Consider the following 22,447-nt stretch of genomic DNA (forward strand, 5'->3'; position numbering starts at 1 on the left):
GTATATTTCTCTTTTTGTAAAGGGAAAGTTGAATTGTTGTTTTGAATCTTTCTGAGGTGTGAATTGCCCTTTGTTTGTTCCTCTGGTCATGGAGCACCGGAGGAGCTCATCTGAGTCTGGCAGAAAGCTTATTTCACTGCTTACAAAAAAAGTTAAGAACAGTATTTTCATCAAGTGAAAAAAACCAAATTGTCTAATGCTAGAAAGAAGGACTTAAGGACCTCTTATCTGGAAAAACAAATAGCTTTTTTGTTCATTCACTGACATTTGATTGAAAATCAGCAATTGTTCAGAGACCATTTCTGATAAAAGAGGAAAATGGAATATGTAGCTATAACCAAATGCAAGTCATTGGCAGTCATTGGCTAACAGTAAGTAAAAGATAATGATCAACTGATTTTTGCCAATGTATTTTACATAATTCCTTGGAGTACATCTTGCCATAACCCTATGGGCAGTACCCTGAAATAAGTTTTAAAGAGGATGAGAAAATTGATTTGAAGGAACCGCCAAATTTTCCCAATAGAGGTCTTTGTATACCTATCTTCACATTAGATGATCCTTGCCACACATTTTGCATAAAATGCTGTCCTGATGTCATGATGTCCATGTTGAAAGGCAAGAGGGTGATCCTGTTCACCTCCTGATCTTGGAAGAGCAGTCCTGTAATGGAATGCTAGCTCAATTTGATGCCTAGATTTGCTAGTGTTTGCGCATTTTAATAAAGCTTTTTGCTTTTTTATCCTACCTATACTGGGTTCTACACCAGGTACAGGATCTGTGCTAATATTTGTTGGCTGTGCAATTGTTAGAGCTCTGTTCAGCTCCAGCATTCAAGCATTGAAGATCCATTTATTTATACTCTGGCGTCTTAAGCCCTATTGAGCTTTGCAGTTAGAAGAAGCACTAAAATTTGGAAGTCACTGTAGATAATCAGCTAGTCCTTTGCACTCTAAAAGTGAGGGGACATATTAAGCCTCTTAACTTCTTTTCTGTAGTGTGATGGATCAGCTCTTTGATCTGGCTGAAATCCAGCCACTTATTTGTAGTTTTCAGCCAGACCAGTGAGCTGATCTGGCTAAAATGCACAGGTGCAGAAGTGCTCAATCCAGCGCAGTGGGAAATGACCAGGGTAAGAGTGGATGGAGAATAGAGCTGTCCCTTCTGACAGCACCATCTCATTGGCTTAAGATTTTCAGAAACTGCATTTTCAAAGGTGACTTGCTAGGTATACACCCATTTAAAATGTTGGACAATGTGTAGGAAGCTGTATTTTTATATAGCTCTTCTAAGAGCCATTTGGAAAAATCTGTTGTATAGAAACACCTACTGTTCAAATCTCAGAATTCAGCACATAGATACTATATGAAGAGACCTCTGTCAAGAGCTCTGACTACTGAACATACAATGCAGCATAGTATGAAACACACAAACCTCAAGCACAGGAAAACTGATTTTTATTTGCTGTCTACTAATTTCAGCAGTGGAGTGGTGAGACCATAAATCTTAGCAGAGATACTGCACCAGCTGTAAACCTTCCACCTTCAGACAGGCACTCACATATTATACAATATTTCATGCAGTGCCATGGGGTGCTGCCACATCCAGAAGGGCTATAGTCCTTTAAGACAGAACAGGGTTTTTTCCAGCATTTATTTTACCCATGTGTAGGAATAGCAGCGATGTGAGGTGCGAGTAAGAGAATGGACTATGATATGGCTCTTCTAAACTTCATTGTTTTCATTTCTTTTTGTCAAGCTGGGGGAAAAGAAAAATACTGGAAGGAGAGAGAGGTGAGTAAAGAGAAACTGGGGGCAGATCTCTCCTATTCCACACCAATTCTTCCTTAGGCACTCTTGTCTCCTCCGTAAAGAAGTCCTTGGGACTTTCCTGCATGTGATGTTACTTTTTTCTGTCCTGCACCCCTGCACTGACTCTTCAAGAACTTTCTCAGCCAACAGTGACTGAAATCAAAACCCCTTTCGTTTCTGCTTCTCTGTATATAAACAATAAGCTTTTGCTCCCTTGAGGCCTGGGGAGAAGCACAACAGATGGAGCAGCACAAAACAATGAGAAACCTACGCTTATTAAGACCCTAAAATAGTGAGGGCCTGTTACAAGTTTGTTGATTCTCATCCTGATCAGTTTTGCTACAAGTCTCACACTCATCACTGATCTTTTTACAAGGCCTAGCCTTTCTTAAAGCCCTTGAATGATTGTGGTGTGTCTACTCTGTTCATTCTCTATTTTCACTGGTAAAAAGTTTTCCTAACAAATCCCTCTTGCTGCAGTTTAACCCCACAACCTGTTTGCCTATATGCCAGATAAAAAGAAAACAAATTCCTCCTCTTCCTTGGAGGAGCTTTCTAGACATATAAAGACTGTCATCATGTCTTCCATCAATCTTTTAAACTTAAAATTAAGACAGAAAGAATTCAAATCCCGCAATTTCTTGGATGTTTTCTTATAAGTTATGTTTTTATTGCTGCGGTCTGAATTCTTTCCAGGTGGCCCCCATATTTTTTGAAATGTAGTACCCAAGTTGAACATACTGCTCCAAATAGAAGAGTAGAAGATCATTTCACAAGTTTATAAATCCCAAGTACTTGCCTTTTTTTTTTTTTTTTGTAAGACTGACAGTTTTCACTCATGCTTGGTTTGTGATGGAGTAAGTACTCTAGATCTTTTCCTGCAGAGCTATTGATGGGGTTTTGTTCCTCATCCTGTAATTTTTCAGTTATTTATTCTTGCCTAAATATAAAACTTAGGACTTGTATCTCATGAATTGCATCATTTTTTGAGACCATTTTGTTATTTGTCAGGACATTTTAAATTCTAATACTGTCCCCTGTTTACCTGTAGCCCTTCCAGTTTCATGTCATCTGCAACACTAGCAAACATGTTTTTCAGTCATCTAGATCACCATGAATAATTTAGTAGTATAATTAAATGTTGTAAGTAACATGGGGGGGGGGAAGAGGTGACAGGAATTTCTTTAGATTCAGTGTATTTGATTAAATGTATACTATTTACAAGATTAAATGTATACTATTTACAAGAAGAAAAAGCTCCCTTTTCCTCTTCTACCCACTTTACTCTTTAAATGCAAAAAATACTATTTAATTTTAGAGCATAAACTTCTGATTTTTTTTTAAGATTAAAGTTCTTAGAGTAGTATTAACATATTTTGCAAACAACAGGAAATACACCAGTAACCTACACTTCGGTCAAAGTTGCTAGTCACCATTATAATTTGGGACAGATTTTATTTAAAATTTAATTAATTGTTTCAGCAAAGGAAGTGGAAATATGCCAATGTAATTTGCTCCTATCACAAAGTTGAGAGGCATTGTCAAAGAAGGAGCAAGCTATTATACGGAAAGGACTAGATGAGCTTGATGACTGGTGTTACTGGAATGAGATGAAATTCAGAATTATAAATGAAAAGTCATGCACTTAGGGACAATTCTAATACAGTACAGGAACACACAGCTGGAGAGGAAAAGGATCACAGAACCACAGAATGACGGCAAGTCGCCACTTGTGCATTTTAATGCTCTGCTTTAACATTGAACAAAGACAGTTAATTTGTACAGATTTCTGAGGAGAAGCTGGTAATCTGTTTTCCTTCTGATTTTAATAATCAGGATTGTCTGTAGATGAAGGGTTCCTAGACAGCCAGGAAAAGACTCAGAAGTTTCTGTCAGCTCTGTCCTGTCAAAAATAATTCGCCCTCATGTAGGGTTTCTTTACATATGACACTGAACAGTTCTTCAGCTCTACCTTTTGTATGGGCTGTGAGTGTTTCGCCAAATGATTAAAAGATAAAGTCCACTTCAAGCTTTCAGATGTGCCATAGTAGTGGGAAGGTGGATACCATTGGTGATAAAATTATTCATAAAATGTACCCATGGCTGTAGGTAGGAAGCTAGACAGCAGTTGGAAGTTACCTATTACCAGAATTATTCTTGTTTATATTTTAGGTAAATTTTGACCATGTTTGAACAATAGTTTTTGAATGTAGGTTATGTTGGATTGGTTTTTGATTGATATTTACTATTTGATTTGATCATTTTCCCTTCCTATCTCTACTAATTTTATCTGTTACATTTACTATAGCTATGTAGTATCTAATTATTTTAATATATTTTAAGGATTGTTACTAGCTTCTCTAGATGTACTACTGTGGTGTCCTCTGTAGAAGTATGTATATTTCTCTTTTAGACTGCAAAGATGATTGCATTTCCTGCCTATTCTGTCTCTCTAAAATACTTGTTCTTTTCACCTTACAGCCTACTAAGACTGGAGACCCAAGCATCTAAGGCAATGGGAATGTCCCACTGGCTATTTCCTTTTTGTCTTTACTTTTCACTGTCCTTCCTAACACTGTGCATGTAGACTGTATAGCACTGGTGGAAATCAAATTGAGATCTTAGGTAATTTCAGACCCATACAACAAGAAACAAATAATCAGACACTTTAACTTAATATACCATTAATGGCAGAATGAAGCTCCTTTTCCATATTGTGTGAACTAGCTCAGCTTTTCAGGTACTTGGTTTATTGTAACTTTCATAAGCAGCTGCATAAACACATATATACATATCCACACATACAAATAATGAAAATACTTTTGTAGTTAGAAGCTCCTTTACCCTTTCTGTGAATCTGTGCTGTCTCATAATCCTCTTATTTTGAGACTGCAGAGCAGCTCCAAGTAAACCACAGTCCTAATTAGAGCCAGCCAGAAGTTTTCATCCAAAGCTTTTTAACAAAAAAAAATTTGGTTACATGGAATTGTTTGCGAAATTTCTATCGATTTCATTGAATCATTTGTGAAATTAGAAAACCCTATCAAATAAAAGACTTTTCTAAAAAGGCTTTTAACATTATTTTAATATTGTGTAATGTTTAAATGATTCAAAACCAAATCAATACTTCTGATGTGGTTAAATTATATTTCTCGTTCAACACATTTTTTCTTAGTTGCTGACAATTTCAAAAAAACTGTTTTGATCCAGGCAAACTGTTCATTCTCTCACCCCAACTACCAAAGAACCTAATTCTCAATATTTGTCCCTCTCTTCATTGTCCTGTTTTCAAAGCCACAGTGGCATTTCTTCAGCTACTGTATTCTTTCCTTCTCCAACCTTTCTCACTTTAGAGTGCCCCTTTGCTTTTTATTACTTTCCACAGCTGCTTTAGTCCTCCCCGCAGCTGAAGGAAAGGAGATGTCAGAGGGACAGAAGTAAATGACTGCCTGAGGGTCTGAATCTATAGATACCAGAATGTGTTGCTTGAAAAGTCTGAAAGAGATTTGGGTAGGTGTGAGAGGGAGGGTACGTAGGAGGGAAGGGCAGAAGGTCGATGGTGGGGAAAGAGTGTCTAAAAAAGTGATATTAGTGCAGCTGGAGAGAAAGTATGAAAACCAGTAAGCACAGAAAATACAGAGAAAGCAGGAGAGTGAAAAGAAGTAGGATGGCGTTTAGGTGGAGTGGTGCCCAAAGATGATGTCTTATCGATTTGCCACATGGGAGGGGCTTACAGTGCTCCTGATCATCTAGTCTTTCTCCCTGCTACAGCGTACAGGAATTCACCACTGCAGTGAACACTTGAAACTGGCATCCTTCCCTCTCATTGCTGGCTTTCCTGGATTTAGAAAGAATACACATCAAATATATTGTATACATTTATTTTAGAAAACTGATAGAAGCTATAGTTTAAAATAATCCAGACTGCCGATAATCCAGTCTCAGCAACTGCTTTGGTTGCACGCTGTCTGTGCAACCTCCATTTTTCTATTTCTCTTACTTTGCTGTCCCTCCTACTTTCTTTCTGTGTCACCTTCACAGTTTTAACAGCTATGGTCTCATCAGCAGTAGCTGCTATATATTCAAAAGAATTTTTGAGAATCCTGAGACCTGGCTGGTTATATAAAATCGTGTATTTTAGTCCCAGAGTCTCAGTTTAAGCAAGTGTTCGAGCATGCAAAAATTCTTTACCATTTCTGACAAGAATTTATGGATGTATGTCAGTACCATCTAGTGGCAATAAGAGTTATAGCACTTAGTAGGCTGGCACAGGAAATGGCAGATTTGACTTCAATAACCAGGATCCTTCAGCAGGAAGTTAGGTGTGGTCTGTAGAAGGAGAATTTAAAAAAAAAAAAAGAAGAAGAAAAAGAAAAAAAAAAAGAAAAGGAAAAGACATGATGGAATTTTAGCTGCAGTCTTCCTTGGTGCCATTCCAAACCCACATAAGTGCAAGATTCTTCACTGGTAATGAATTTTTAATTCTTTCCTGCAGTATTAAAAGAGGATTATGCCTTTTTTTTTTTTTTCTTTTCGGTAATTAACAATAAAATCTAACAGGATTCTGCAGCAGGACCACTTTCATTTTCCTAATTAACCCTTCTGCTGCTACTAGGCAGTGCAGCTTCCAGCAGCAGTTTGCTACAGACCGTCCATGACAGAATGCACCAGGTGCATTTGCCTGCAATGGAAGAGCATGCTCACAGGGAGACCTGCAGGAGTTGGGATGTGTGGGGATGTCTGTGTAGGTGTAAATGGCTATGTGCATATGGTTGAAAAGGAGGAGAAAGCATCGTGTTGCAGTTTATTTAGCAGGCTTCAAAAATAGGAATTTGTTGCAGTTGTGCTAGAGTATATGCTGGTGTATTTAGCGAGACAGTAAAATAGGATCATGCTGATTGTATTCTAACATTGTATCATTTTAATTTGATAATTGTTTCTTGGGTATATTGTCTTACTCAGAAGTTGTTACTTTTTATTGTGTTTGCTATATTTTTAATGTGCTTACTGAGGAGAACGACTCTTGAGAAAAATTCTTGAAGGCTACGCCAGAGATCCCATTTATGATTTCAGATCAAAGTATTTGCATTGGGAATATTTTCCACTTGTTCTTTTTAACTGAACTGTCTGGAGACATTAAGAAGAGATGGTTCTGCTCTTGTTAGTGAAAATTGTGAAAAATATATACAGTTGATATGGTATCAGACGTAAAAGATCTAAGTGCAGTATGTAATGATTAAAGATAATTTTTGTTTAATTCAGCAATTCTTTCAGTGCACAGTGTGTTGCCAGGCAGGGGATCTGAATACAGGTGCTTATGCCTGAATCTTGTTTCCTGAGCTGGCAGCTCTGCAAAGGCAGTATATTTGTACCTGAAGAGTGCTTTCAACTGATCCCTCTGGCCTTACATGGCAGTAGTGGATTCTAGGAGTTATTTCTGGTCCTTCTAGCTACAGGGAGGGTTGGTCCAAGGTGCAGCTTTCAGGATAATAAGGAGGTGAATTGTCTGGAGTCTCACTTCTCAACACCAAACCAGAAACACTTCAGAACTGTTGATTCCTCACACTGAATGTGGTGGAAAGTATCTCCTACTTTATTCACTGGAATGGATAGTATTACCCTTGATAAAGGCAAGAAGATGTTATTATATTGTATGTGACTTTTTTTTATACAGTCTGTAGAATTGGCAATCTATTGTCACAAGCACTAAGTGAATTTTAAACTAAATGTTTTAAGAATTGATACCTTCAAGACAACTCTAAGAGGCCAGCTGCAAAGGAAAATGGTTTGTCTTGAAATAAAAACAAATTTAAAAATCCATTTCACAGCAGCCTCCTCTTGGATGATAATTACTGAATTTAACAAGATGTCCCACAGATAATTCTATGAAGATATATTCCTTGACATTGTTTATAGCTATTTGTGTTGCTCTAAATTTTTTCTGTGTTTTTTATATTTTTAGCACTTTTTTATGAGAGAGGCTAAACAGTAATTAAGAGGTGCAGGATGAAAAGATGGCACAATCAGTGCTGGTACCACCAGGACCTGACAGCTTCCGCTATTTCACCAGAGAATCACTTGCAGCTATTGAACAGCGTGTCAATGAAGAAAAAGCTAAAAAATCCAAACAAGAACGCAAAGATGATGATGATGAAGATGGCCCAAAGCCAAATAGCGACTTGGAGGCAGGAAAGACACTGCCGTTTATTTACGGTGACATACCTCCAGGAATGGTGTCCGAGCCCTTGGAAGACCTGGACCCATATTATATCAATAAAAAAGTGAGTGTGTTGTATATTTCTATCAGACTTTAAGCAGATGAAAATACAAGGAACCCTCTCACAGACGTATTTCCAGTATTTTGGACCTGGTCTTTACATATAACACATTCCCCTGGCAGCTGATTTAATTGGCAGAAATCTCAGCTGTAAGAACAGAAGTTAGTAAGGAAAGCTTGCGGGACCTGGTCTGTAGGTAGAGATGAGTTTAGGTTTGTTTTAATATACCTGGTATTTTACTAAAATTGTAACTTTCAGTGTTTTACACACAGGAGAATTGAAGAAGTAGCACAGGGTTATCTTCAGAATTATTATTTTATTAATTGCTGTATTATAGATGTGAAAGGAGCGGATCTTCACTATGAAACCCATCTCAAAGGTAGCTAGACACCTTCTCACTAGCTTTCTTCACTGTCATGTGGAAAGCCTAGGTTGCATTCTCTTGTTGCTGGGAAGGTTAGGGAAGTATGTAAAGGCAGTTTCTCAGGATATGCCGAAGATCTTCGTCTTCCATTTTGTACTCTATAGAGGCATCATATATCTGACTTAGATAGTATGGGTGAAAAAATGTTCATATCCAGATTTATATTGTTCTATGATTGTTATCAAAGAGGAGGTGTTTAGAAGAGGGAAATAAATACAGAGGAGGTAGGAATTCCTCTTGGAGTGTCGACAGAATGTTACATAATTTTAAAAATATTTTATAGAGATGTTCATTTTTGAAAAAGTAAACACACATATTTTCTTTTTGCTTAAAGTAACAACAAGTGTTGTGGCCAAGCACAAAAGTGCTGAACTTTAGACTTTTGACCAGATGGTCTTGGGTTTCCTCCAGAATTGCAGTCCCTCAGGTTTTGGCATCATATGTATTGCACCATCATTATTCTACCATTAAAGAAGAAATTACCAATTTTTTTTTTTTTTTTGTGTCTTCATAATTTTTTTCTTTTGGTTTATTTTCTTTCCTGTGGAAATTAGCTAGTGAATAAAAACAAGTGAATTTGAAAAAAATACATGAAAGCAAAAAAACTACTTCAAAGAAAAAGGAAGAAAACCTCCAAGAATTGTTAGGAGTCAATCTTGAACTAAGTAAAAAAATAAAAAATGAAGATATTTCCTGCAAGAATTAGGGGTATGCCTCATTACTAATATATTGAAACAATAACAATGTAGGCATACTGTGATAAACTAAACAGAGAGAACAGCTTTAAAGAAATCAGCTGTACCTTAAATGTTCATTGCAGAATTTCTAAAACTCAATTAATGCTATGGAGAATTGTGAGTTAAATTTGAAAACAAGGTTTTCAATTAAATATCATGTTGTCCTCCCTTTACTCAAGTGATTTACCCTGTTGAAGTCTCGAAGTAAAGCAAATGGAATTTGGGTCAAAGTGCTGATCCCTTTCCTTCCTTCTTTCCCAGTTCTGCAGTAGTAAATATCTAAATTCAGTGCTGGAAATCCTAAAGTTAGCACATGTATTATCATGCTTTGGAAACTATAAAAGTAATTCTGCAATTAACTGTGGACGTGAAGTCAAATCCTGCTGAATTGCTTGTTCCTGATTGAGACATGCATAGCATTTGTCTTGATCTTTTCCAAAAGCATAGTGGTTTCTAGTGGGAGATGTAAGACTCCAAACTGTACATGCGTTGCAATCATAATTTCTCCTATTGTTTATTATTTTTCTTGGTGTTCTTTGCATATCTTTGAACATCCTTGTTCAGGTCAGGCTCCATTTTAATTTTTTAATACATCTTGATGAGTCAGTATCACACAAATGGTGCTTTGTCAGAGGTTTTGTCAGAGTAAAGGGAACAGAAAACATTTGAAAAGCTCTTAATTTGAGGGCAGGTTTTCTTGAACTCCAGGAAGAATAGTAATAGAGTTGAAAAGCAATGGTAGTAAAGATAGTACATTACAGACCAATCCTTTCTCCTCTACAATAAAGGACCAAAGTATGGCTTGAGAGTCAACGGGTATCTGGGAATGCAACTACGTTCAGTTTGGAAGAGCTGAAATTTATGATTTCAGGCAGGGGGAGGCACTGTGTTTTCAGGATTTCAGGTGCTGTATTTGGCACACCTGCTCAGAAAGTAGAGCATATACAAACGCTGCCCTCTGATTCCAGCTGAGGCAGATCATGGCTACTGGCAGTGCTCCAGGTTTGCATGGCTTATGTTCCCTTTGGGCTTTTTAGGCCTGCCACAATGCTAGCTAGATCCATTTACCTTCAATGAGGATGACCTTTCACCCATGCGTAGAAAGAAGAGATGATGGAAATAGATAGGAATTTCCCCAAATGCATGGCAATATAAATAATTTTAAAACTTACTGCATGTTAAATAAAGACTTTATTCTTCTTTATTTCCCAGGTTTTAAGAAAACTATTACATTTATAAATGCTTTATTTAATGTTGCTAGTATGCATGAGTTATTGCTGAAACTGTGGAGAGACAGTGAAAATACATGGATTATTTAATTCTGTATTAGGTAAAAGTAAAGCATGACATAAGAAAAATAGACAGAATTGCAGGAATGAAACTTCACAAGAAATACTTGAAAAGAGAAGCAATATGCTATTCTTTTCTTAGAGTACACCAAAAATGATCCAGTACCTTAGTGATATGTTGAAAAACTGGTTATTGAACTCTCTCAATTTCCTTATTTTCATGAAGATCACTCCTGAAATTTAAATCACTTTCTAGTACTATTGTCATAGTACTTTGATGTGATAATTAATGCTGGTTATTTGATTCAGGGAATGTTGATGTTTTAATGGCTCTCATTTTTTTTAAAGTTATGTACCTCAGTGTATATATTATAAGGTACAAAAAGTATACTAATTATTCAAATATTACGTACATTTGTACCTTATATACCTGTCTTTGTTTTCTAGCTAGCAATATCAGGATTACTTACGATTTCTAAATAAACTTATTCAAATGTTTTCATGCAATTATATTTATGGTAATTTGGCTGGAGTCTACTATGTGTGAACCGGACAAGGGGATTGTGATTCTGGGGGAGGTGTAAATGGAAGAAGAGTTTGACCAAATATGATTAATGATGAAATGAAAATGATTCTGGGTTTGAACTTGTAACTTGTTTGTAACTTGGTATCTTTTAAATGCTATTTTTCATTCTGTGTTTCTTTTTTCCAGACCTTTATAGTATTGAATAAAGGGAAGGCAATATTCCGATTCAGTGCCACCTCTGCCCTGTACATGTTAACTCCTTTCAATCCTCTTAGAAAAATAGCTATTAAGATTTTGGTACATTCATATCCTTTTCAAGTGGTTAGTCTAAAACTGTAGTGAATGAGATGTTACTTAGTATTTAAGTCATTCTCTGGCACACGTCCCAGGATCAATATGATCTATCGTGCTTTGTCCCTCTTCTCTCTACTATTTCTGTCTTCTGTTCTTTTTCTTATTCCCTTTTTACATTTGTGTTCATTGCTGGATCTTAATATAGTAATATCAGAAGCCAGACAACCAGTCATTGTCCTTTGCAATTTCTTCCTATGTCTTTTTTCTCCCCCCACCTATTTTTTCCCTTCCCTCTTATTTTTCCTATAATCATCACATCTTTTTTCATCTTTTCCCCTCCTCCACATTTTTCATAAACTGCAGATACATTGCTCAAAATACTTTCAGTTCTTCACTGACACTTTCTGTTAAAAATCAAAACTTTGATCCCAGGTTTGTGCTTGCATGAATATTTAGTGAAAATATGGTTTCATTATTCCTTTTCATTTTCTGATTCAGATCACAATTGCACAAGGATAGGTTGATAAAACAGCTTACGTTTCTTGTTTTATTATACATTCTCAGTCCTATATGTATCTTATGTGTCTATTTTATTTCTTGATCATTACTGCACTATGCATTCATAATCCTGTAGATGTTTTAATTTCAGTCTTCAAGTAGGTCGTGAGATTTCCACATTGCAGATAGAGATTTGCAAAGCTAAATGATCATAATGACTTACCTATTGTTTTGTCTTTTTCAGTGTTTTGATAGCTGACTAGCTAGGCATCCCACTGGTCTGATCCCAAATGCTGATTCGAGCAATGAGGGCATTGACTTCAGCAAGTCTGCTTACTTAAGGAACAAATACAAATGTTTGCACACTTACATTTTGCAAGAGTCTAACATAAGCACACTGAAAGCAGTTTTGTGTAGCATTACATATGGGGATCCTAAGATTATGTAGAATAAGTCTTGAAATAATTTTTTAAAATCTTGGTATAATGGAAGTCTGATAATTTCAATGGTTGGTGTGTGTTGGATGTTGTTATCAATGGCTGGCCTACAAATGACTTGAGAATCAGTCTTGACACTACATAGCCTGTTTTGTATTTGCTTGCTACAAGTGCCACTTCAAATAATTATTTGTCAGTTATATGACACTCCTTAGCATGTTATAGAGCATTATTCAGTTACATGGAATAATGGAAGATCATGGGACTGAGATGGTGGTGAAGAGCTAGAGTCACCAAAGGCAGACTGTTAAAAAATGTTTAAAATTGTGGGAAGGTATATTCTAATTATTTCTCCACTGATGAAAGAGGATTTGCAACTTTGAGAGGACATTTCATCGAAAAGATTTTGAAAGCCTATGTAAAATACAGGCTTGTGAAACACTCTGTAACACATTATTTCTTATGGTTTTTAAAATACCTTTCTCTTCTGCTCTGTTCATATATGAATTATATAGTGAGAAGCTAGATTCTGAGTAAAGGATTTGAATTATATTTACTGAGCAGAAAACCCGAAAAATTGTTGAGTGTAATGCCACAGTTGTTTGACAGTTCAGAAGGCAGAGGTGTTTAATGTCGCTTGAAGTTTTTTTTCATTAATGTAGACATGCAAAGAAAACTTCGTGAGGTGAACCTTGCAGTACTTCCCACCCCATTATACTCGGATTTCTACTTAGGAGCACCACGTGAACCTGCATTTTGGTTACAGAAGCTAAAGCTCTGCTCAAAATCGAGCTTTGTCCTCTTTATAGTTTTAGGTGATGGTGCCATCATGTGGACATTTTGTGCATCATCTGTGTGGTTTTCATTTTGGTTTTTGTATTTTCATTTCTAAGAAGAATGTCGTCAGTCCTGAGCGTGAAAGGTTGTAGATCCAGAGCAGTTCTGTTAAAATCAATGAAGTTATTTATGACTTGGACCTGTTCTGGAATCCTTTTTAGATTTCTTTTTTTCAGAATATAATGTGCCTTCCCCTCCACCAACATCTATATTACAAAAGCCATGTATAAACCAAACAGTAATAAAATAATTTTCTCCCTAAAATTTCCCTGTGCTCTCTCCTACTATGTGATAACTAGATTTCAAGATATATATTACAATGATAAGCAAAAATGTTGATATATGCCAAATTTTATGGTGAAGCATAAAAGAAGAAAAATGAAGAAAATGTATTTTTCACTGTTTTGTATGCATGAAGTAGATCAGATTTGTCTAGATCATCCAAAACAAATGCTTTCTGTGTTATTACACTAAATTAGAAGCTACTACTACAACTTTCACATTTTTATTCAAAAGAAAAAATCATCTAAGGTCTTCTTAAAATTAAGGGTTGGGGTTTTTTTTAAATATTTCAGATTTTGATTTTTAGTATGTGATTGTTCTCTTTTAGCTATAAACCAGTGACTACGGAAGCTTTAACATATTCAGGGCTTTTCCCTGAGTCGTAACAGAGCAGTGGAGGGATAAATAGCTCCTGATAGTGGAAATCTGCCAAAGCAGCATGTTATTTGATACTCTCTTTATGAGATTTTCTGGCTTACATTCCTTAACTCTTAACCTACATTATTCAGCATGCTTATCATGTGCACTATTTTGACCAACTGTGTGTTTATGACCATGAGTAACCCTCCAGACTGGACAAAGAATGTAGAGTAAGTTAAATGGATTTTCTTTGAATAATAGTCAGTAATCTGAAATAAACTGCTGTAAATTATTTTATATTAGGATGGCATCCACTGGCAGCAGCTACCTTGTTGGCATATCCTTTCAACAGCTGTTCTGATGCTAGTTTCTTCTGTGTAATAATACATATATTTTACAACACTTCCCTCATTACAAGTTGTTCAGTGTCCATCCTCTGTTTGCAGTACTAGATGGGGAATGTCAGAAGAGAAGCTAGTCTTATCACCATGCAAAAAAGTGGATTATAAATATTTTCTACTGCATTCTGTGTTTCGTCTGTGCAAGAACGTGGGGAAATACACTCTTCCATCTCTATTGCAGTAACTGTTACAGAAAAAGGGATCGTCTAATGGATGGCTATGTTCACTGTAGTGCAGCTTTCCTTTACCAAAGACAATCTAACAATGGAAAGCTTGTATGAAAAATAAGCTATTAAAAAAGTGTTTAAGTGGTTGGCTGTTCTTCCCGTAGGAAGAGAAAAGGTCCAATATGATGTCAGCTACTTGGTGCTGATATATAATTGGTGCATATTTTGTGATAGTTCCAAGGCTGTAGACCACGTTGTGAAACACTGCTCTTCATGGTGCTTAATTTTTGCAATAGCATTTTATGATTCTGATTCTTCTTCATTCCTAACTGCTTTGGATGATATGTACCTGTTTAATCTTCAGTAATCAAAAGTGAAATCATAGGGCTATTAAAGTCAGTGGAGGCATTCTCATTTTGAGTTCAATATGAACATATATGTATTCAGGATGTCTAGCATATAGTAAATATTTATGAATAAAGATAGCTAGCTTTAATATTTCTTCATGTCATTATATTGTGCCATTTAGATATACAACAGAAGTCCTTCTCATCTGTTAAGCAAAGTTGTGCAGGAAAGAAATTTTTGGTTTAGTAATTGAACTGAAAAAATTCACATTGGAAAATTGGTTTCAGGTTGGCTCAAGTCTAAAAACCTTTCAAGCCTTTTAAGCAGTTTAATTTTAATTATTTTCTATTAAAGATATAAATGAAACTAAATTTCAAGATGACATGATTTGGAGATAGAAAACTGGAATGACTCAGAATGCCAGAATTAAATATTTTTACTTTTTACATTTCAACCACATTTTTTTAGTCAAAATGAGTAGCTGAATTTTATTGGCATTTGTAACTATTTTTGGTTGTTCTTGCACAGAATTTTGCATCTGAAAACACTCGTTTCATTCCAGTACTATGCCTGTCTTGCTGAAGGTGAAGTACTGGATACACCTACTCTGTTAAAAAGTCAGTGAGGGCTGATGAGGGTTGGCACATTGCCAGCTTATGGTACTAAGCAACATTTCAGCATAAAAATAACATCGAAGAAACAAATTTTTAGTCTGGAAGCAACTTCTGAAATCCTGACATAATCCATCTGTGTGTTTGGTTATAACATGGATTCAGACTGGACATAAACATGCACCAATGAAGTAACCAGGAATTTTGCAACTGTCTTGTTGGTATAGATTATAGAATTTGAACTTAAGCTATGGGTTGTCATTTAGTCTTTTAATCATAATTTGATTTCTCCTTCTTCCTTATGGTATAAATTCTACAGATGTTTAAAGTGGTTTGTAACTTCCATTAAATTCTTGTGCCACTTAAAGAAAAAAAGATGAGAATAAAGCAACTAGAGAGCATAATGTGCAATGACAACATGTATGTGTTTCTATAAACTCTGTCTTGCGTATTTTCCTCAGATACACATTCACTGGAATTTACACCTTTGAATCACTTATTAAAATTCTTGCAAGGGGCTTCTGTTTAGAAGATTTTACATTTCTTCGAGACCCATGGAATTGGCTAGATTTCACTGTCATTACATTTGCGTAAGTCTTCTACTATTTTTTTTTTTTTTAAATCTTTCTGATAGCATGAAATTAGTGACTAAAAATTGCCTCATAGTTTGTCAGCCAGAACATTTGGAGCCTGGACTTCCTGCGGTTTCAATATGTTTCTTCGACCTCTTTTACACATTTTAGTATTTCTAACTAAGCATATGCTGCAGAGGCCAGCATGGTGTGCCAGCCCGTTAGGATTGTGAATGCCATCAGCCTGAACTGTTCATATCCTGTCTCCTTTCTGCATACCAGAATTAGAGGAATCCTTTTGACTTCCTGCTATAAGCTGACCAAATTAGGTTTCAAACATCAAGTCAATGTGGTTTATTTTGACAAAACTTAATTTAATTTGATGGTCAGAAGCATATTTATAACACAGGCAAAATACAGTGAATGGTGAAAAGGTCTTGATCAAAGACCCAAGCAAACAGGATAAAATCTGCCTCAATTCTGAGTAACTGTGATTTAATCCTACAGGTATGTAACAGAATTTGTAAACCTAGGCAATGTTTCAGCTCTTCGAACTTTCAGAGTATTGAGAGCTTTGAAAACTATTTCTGTAATTCCAGGTAAGAAGTAGTTGGTGTAAGGTGTTAGGCCCCTCGTATCTCCAACTGTTATTTGTGTGCTGTCATTGTGTTTGTGTGTGAACTCCCCTATTACAGATATGTGACAGAGTTTGTGGACCTGGGCAATGTCTCAGCGTTGAGAACATTCAGAGTTCTCCGAGCTTTGAAAACAATATCAGTCATTCCAGGTGAGAGCTAGGTTAAACACTGAGGCTGACTTTTGTTCCACAAAGGCTGTACTCACGTTTTTAAAGCATACGCCTTGTTTGGTACACATTGTTAACAAAATAAAAAAGCAGAAATCAAGACATGTAATTTTATTTAAATTGATTCTTGCTTTTCTTATATAAGTTGTATTTTCAAAAAAAATCAGCCTTTGAGTTTAACAAATTCTTGCATGAGATATTTGCAGTAAACAGCCTATGTGATTTGCATCTTATGACATCAAGCTTTCCTTTACATGTTTTAAATATAAGTTAATTTTAAGCTTTCATACTGATGCAAATTTTATCATTTATTGCAGGCACTTGATATAGCAACTTAATTCAGTTTTAAGTTATGTATAAAAAATTAAACTCTAAAGGATAGCATGGGCCATGCATGGGGTATTGTTTTAAAGATGACTTTCTTCTCCAAACCATCCCCCCTCTTACATTGTAAGAAGATTATTATGAGGATATCATTCAAATATGCACTTATAATGTTTTTATAATGGGTTTACTAATGCAGAATACTTTTTTAAAGGTTTATATAAGAAAGGTTTGGGCAAGAAGCATCAGCAAAAGCAAACGATGCGTTTCTATGTAGGGTTGAGATATAGCATGAATAATAAAATCACTTGTTTTGGCATAAACAATGTGTTTGGTATTATCTACTTTTTATTTCTGTACACTATAAAATAAGCATAAACTTACAGCTTTTCATTCATCTTCACAAGTAATAAGCCTTTTCATGAAAATTATTGTATCACAAATATTAGACCCATTTAGTTGTCATTTTGCATGAAATCTTTTATCTTGTCAGGAAAAAATCACATGATTTTTTGTGTGTGTTTGGTATCTGTTTAGCATCATAATAAAAATCTTTTCTCTTTGCAGGCTTGAAGACTATCGTGGGAGCCCTAATTCAGTCTGTGAAGAAGCTCTCAGATGTTATGATCCTGACTGTGTTTTGTCTGAGTGTATTTGCACTAATAGGGCTGCAGCTGTTCATGGGCAACTTGAGGAATAAATGCCTGCAGTGGCCTCCAGACAATTCTACTTTTGAAACAACTGTTATTTCCTACTTTAATAGCTCTATAGGTGAAAATGGTACATTTATTAATACAACAATGACAACATTTAACTGGGATGAGTACATCGAAGACAGAAGTAAGATTTAATTATATCATCTATTGTATTGATTTTCTGGATTTTTTTTTTTTAAACAGATACAAAAGCAGCAGTATCTTTCCATTGCAATTAAAATGGTGTAATCTGGCCAAGAGACATAAAAGCATTCTTTTGTGTAGTAAATAAAAGAACAGTCATAATGTAGTTTAACATAGTCATAATATTGTGCTTGGTACCAAAATACCTTTTTACCTTTTACTGAGTATGACTTTTAGAGTAAATCCAGATTGCAGCACAAAGCAGAAATTTCCATGCTATCTTCAAGCCTCCTGAAATTGTGTGACAGTCCTAATATGGGATCTAAAATCATATAGCTACACTAGTGCCTGATAATGCCTAATATCATAAATCCACATTTGAATGTCCATTAGCTCATGAATCCTGCCATAGCATGTAAATGTAGCTGCGTTGCTTCTTCTGGAACTTGATGAGTGTCTCTGCACCACGCTCCCTTGCACAGCACAGACATGCCTTTATAAGAGTACTGGTATTCTAGCAAAATAAGAACTAGATTCCATATTATGTATCTTTTAATTTGTTTCTTATCTGTGGAAAATCAAGAAATTAGCATTTTGGTCTCCTTTGTACCTCATAATACAGTATTTGCACCATTTTAAGTAGTTAGTGTCACTACTGTGTTAAAAATTGTTTTAAAATTCAGATAGAACTACTCTGAACATATCTATAGTATATTGCTATTCTGTCTTTCACAATGGTAAGTAGCTTCAGTCTCGCCTGTTTATCTGTTCAGTCTCTCCTATTTATTTTAGTGTATTTAAGGTTTTAACTTTGCAGTTAGGCATAATCTTAGTTTTTTATAAAGTCTGTATAAATGTTGTAACTGATGCCTGTATCACTGAAAGTTAGGAAACCTCAGTTTAACAGCTAAATGCTTTTGGATCCAAGTCTCATTGCCTTATAATCTTTTAATATACTTACCGTCTCAGCATGCTTGTAGTATCATAGAAATGTCATCTTGGAGAAGATTTTGGATGATGACCTATTCTTAAAAACATCTGAAAAACAGATTACATTCCATTCCCCTTTAGCCACTTCTGGTACTACATCACACAAATAGAAATTTTTTTCTAAATATCTGTCCTAAATTTTCCTAATTTCAGATTGAATATATTACTACTTTTTCTGTGGACTTAGAAATAAGATAATCGTAGACTACTTTATGTTAATCTTTATGATATTTTAAAACTGTTATCTTCTTTATTTCTGATCTTTTCTAAACTAAGCAAGCCTATTTAAGTTTTGCATTTTCTATACCTATTTTCACTTTTTTTTTCTTTTTTGCGCTCTTCCCAATTAGTCTGGGATTTTGGTTTTTCTTTTTTGTTTGGGTTTTTTGTTTTGTTTTTTGTTTCGGGGTTTTTTTTTAATGAGATGCTCAAATCTGGTACTTACTCCTCTAATAAAGGTACAAATTAGAAGTAATTACATCATGTGCCATACTGGTACATTCCTATTAACACATCTCAAAATTACATCATTTTTATATTGGCACTGTATTGTTGATTCACAGTCAACTTGCGGTTCGTGACAGTCACTGCATCTTTTTGTACAGCAGTGGCTGTGGCCAGATCCTGTCTATTTTGCATTTATGTATTTGATTTTGCCTTGTCAACTGTAGCATTTTCCACTTGTCTCTGTTGAAATAAATCAAATTGCTTTTGGACCAGCTTGTCAGTTTGTAAAGGTCATTCTAAATTTCAATCATCTTCTCTCCTAGCTTGATGTCTTTAGAATACTTGATGGGTTTTTTTCTATTATTTCATGTCTTGAGTTGGTAATGAAACTTGTTATGAAAACTGTGGATAGCACAGATCCATGGAGGATCTTCGGAAAGATGCCCTTATGAATTCACATTGGGCCACTGGCAACTGCTCTCTGAGAATCTTTTTTCAAGTATTTTGTGATGATTCCAGCCAGAATATATCTCCTTTATTTGCTTATGAAAGTGTCACGTAGGACTTGTATCCAGGACTGTTGTCCTGTTATTAAGTTGGCAGGAGACAGGAATAGTTTTATATATGGCATATTTTTTATAAACTCATATTGACTATTTTTATTACTTTATCATCTTTGTATTGAAAAATTTATTATTTAAATTTTTTCCAAAATAGTGGGCTGAGAGTTGAGCTGACTGGATAGTTTAACTGGATCCTCTGCTTATCAGAGGAGGGGCTGTGCCACATAAGAATGTGAATTAGGCCCACAGACAATTTTGAAAATCCAGCTTAGTGCCTATCTGCTTCTCTAAACTTTTTAAGCTTTTTAAGTAGGGGCTAGATCTCTCACAGGGCATGACTATGTGAGCACTGGAATGTCTGAAAATCCACTGTTTTCTTATCTGATATCTGAGAATAGATTGCCGATGCATAAATTATGCACATAATCTCTCTCTCTCTCTTTAAAATAAGAAGATTTTAGGCTGTCTCTATCATATACTGGTGGTGACAGAGTAGAAGCAGTCAACAGGAACTGGTTGCAATTCCCTGCTTGTCTCTTTAGCATTAGCCCTCAGTTAGTTCATGCCAGCTAAGCTAGTCCATGCCAGCTGGCACTGAATCTCAAGGAACCATCTGCTTCCTGGGAACAGCCAGAACATACCTAATTTTGGCAACTTTAGCTTAATATGCCACCTGACCCAAAATCTCCACTAGAGATTCCCATTTTACCATAAGAATCCCAAACTAGGAATTGATGGCAAATTGGTTTTCTCTTTCTGCCTCAAAGCAGAACAAAGAAGAGAAAAGAACGTGCTGGTGGCTTTTAAGACTTCCATCTCTCTAAATTATCTTTTATTTCATTTTAATAGTTAGCCTATTAACAAAATACATATAGATACTTCAAGTACATTCTTCTGCTATAGAATTTGGTATAGTAATTTTTTGTAATGTACAATAAAAGCTTGGTTTCTCCCTCAGCTGCTCAAGTCAAGATCCAGTTAGCAATTTCTTGTGCATGTTGTGTTTTCATGCTGCAAAAATTGCAGTACTTTTTCAATTAATATTTGGATAAAATAGAATGTAATGAATAATTATAAATTAATAACACTAAATGGTATAGATCAAAATGCACGAACAAAGGCAGGGAATTGCCCTCATCCTTTGTCTTGTTTTCCTGGTATTTGTTCACTCATTTGCTGACATACACAATTTGGTAGTCCACCTATTATATCTTACTCATTTGGATAGGGTACTGAGAATTAGCTGTACAACTGCCTTTCTATTTCCTAAAAAAAGGCCAACTTCAAGACTCTATAGAAAGTGATTTTCCTGTCAAAACAGTATTTTCCATGCTTTTTTAATTCCTAATAATTATATACTGCAGTTAAACTGTTTGTTAGCTTTCCTCATTTCTTTAAAGTGTAAAAGTCTATATCATTGCTCAGTTTCCATTGGGTATAAATGATGTCTTTCTCATCACCTTTTTCATTAATTTTTTTAAAAACAGATCATTTCTACTTCTTGGAAGGACAAAATGATGCTCTGCTGTGTGGCAATAGCTCAGATGCAGGGTAAGAAAACGGTCATCATTTTTCATTATGCATCAAGAAAAAATAATTGGCTACTTAGAATAGCTCAGATCGTCAACTTTAGTATCAGCTGTACCGTAGAGTTGCAAATTGCTGATGTTTTGCAATTGAAGCTATACCTAAATATAACCATCTATGTGATTTGAGTTTACACAGGCACTTTCTTCAGCATTTTAGGCTAATTTTGTAAAGGTAACCACATGAATGCTATGTGCATAAATGTTGCTGCCAGCTTGCTAACAACTGTTTATCATCAGCCATGCTAGTTGACATTCTTCTCTTGTCCTGGAGATGTGTTGATATGACAAATTGTGGGGAAGGGTAGATTACTATCAGTTATATTATTAAAGCATTGAAATATCATTAGGAAATTGAATTAAAAATTGAAAACCAATAGGACATATTTTTATCTTAGGCATGTAGAATAAAATCTTACTTGTTCATAATTTCATTAGCAACTGGTACTCCTGAACAATTTTGTGATTTACTATAGCATATCGTAATTTAGAGTAGTTGTTAAAAATAGCATTTCCTCTTCTTTTGTAGTCAATGTCCAGAAGGATATATATGTGTGAAAGCTGGTAGAAACCCCAACTATGGCTACACAAGTTTTGATACATTCAGTTGGGCATTCTTGTCACTGTTTCGATTGATGACTCAGGACTTTTGGGAGAATCTTTACCAGCTGGTGAGGACTTATTAAAATAAACAGCACCATCACCAATACCATTACTACACAGTACTTGCATAGTTATTTTCATTCACGTGTCCCTCAGGCCTTTGGGACAGAAGTCATCTTTTATTTCATATATGTAAGCTCTCTAAAACAATAGAGGCCTTGTTCATAATTTAGGTTCCAATGTGCTATTCAAATACATAATAGGAAATAGCTGCTATTTTATGAAGGTGGTTAAGCATTATTGTTTCTTTCCACAAATGAGTAAATGAACTTAAGTTGTTAAAGCTTCTTACCCAAACATGCTGTAAATAGATGCTAGTTAAATTGATTTGCAGTCTAGTACAAATATGTTGTCTTTG

General features: G+C 35.4%; 1 protein-coding gene across 1 annotated transcript in view; it reads left to right on the plus strand.

The window, feature by feature from the left end:
* Positions 1-6,199: 6,199 nt before the first annotated feature.
* The window catches only part of LOC140657522 (sodium channel protein type 2 subunit alpha-like), a 64,032-nt gene continuing 47,784 nt past the window's right edge, over positions 6,200-22,447 (plus strand). The window contains exons 1-9 of the mRNA XM_072874671.1: positions 6,200-6,278; positions 7,774-8,092; positions 11,252-11,370; positions 13,914-14,003; positions 15,762-15,890; positions 16,380-16,471; positions 17,569-17,841; positions 21,328-21,391; positions 21,956-22,097. Coding sequence (XP_072730772.1) covers positions 7,826-8,092; positions 11,252-11,370; positions 13,914-14,003; positions 15,762-15,890; positions 16,380-16,471; positions 17,569-17,841; positions 21,328-21,391; positions 21,956-22,097 — 1,176 coding nt within the window. The 5' untranslated portion in view covers positions 6,200-6,278; positions 7,774-7,825. The remainder of the gene's footprint in view (positions 6,279-7,773; positions 8,093-11,251; positions 11,371-13,913; positions 14,004-15,761; positions 15,891-16,379; positions 16,472-17,568; positions 17,842-21,327; positions 21,392-21,955; positions 22,098-22,447) is intronic.

Source organism: Ciconia boyciana, chromosome 10, assembly GCF_034638445.1.
Source record: "Ciconia boyciana chromosome 10, ASM3463844v1, whole genome shotgun sequence".
NCBI classification, from domain to species: Eukaryota; Metazoa; Chordata; class Aves; order Ciconiiformes; family Ciconiidae; genus Ciconia; species Ciconia boyciana.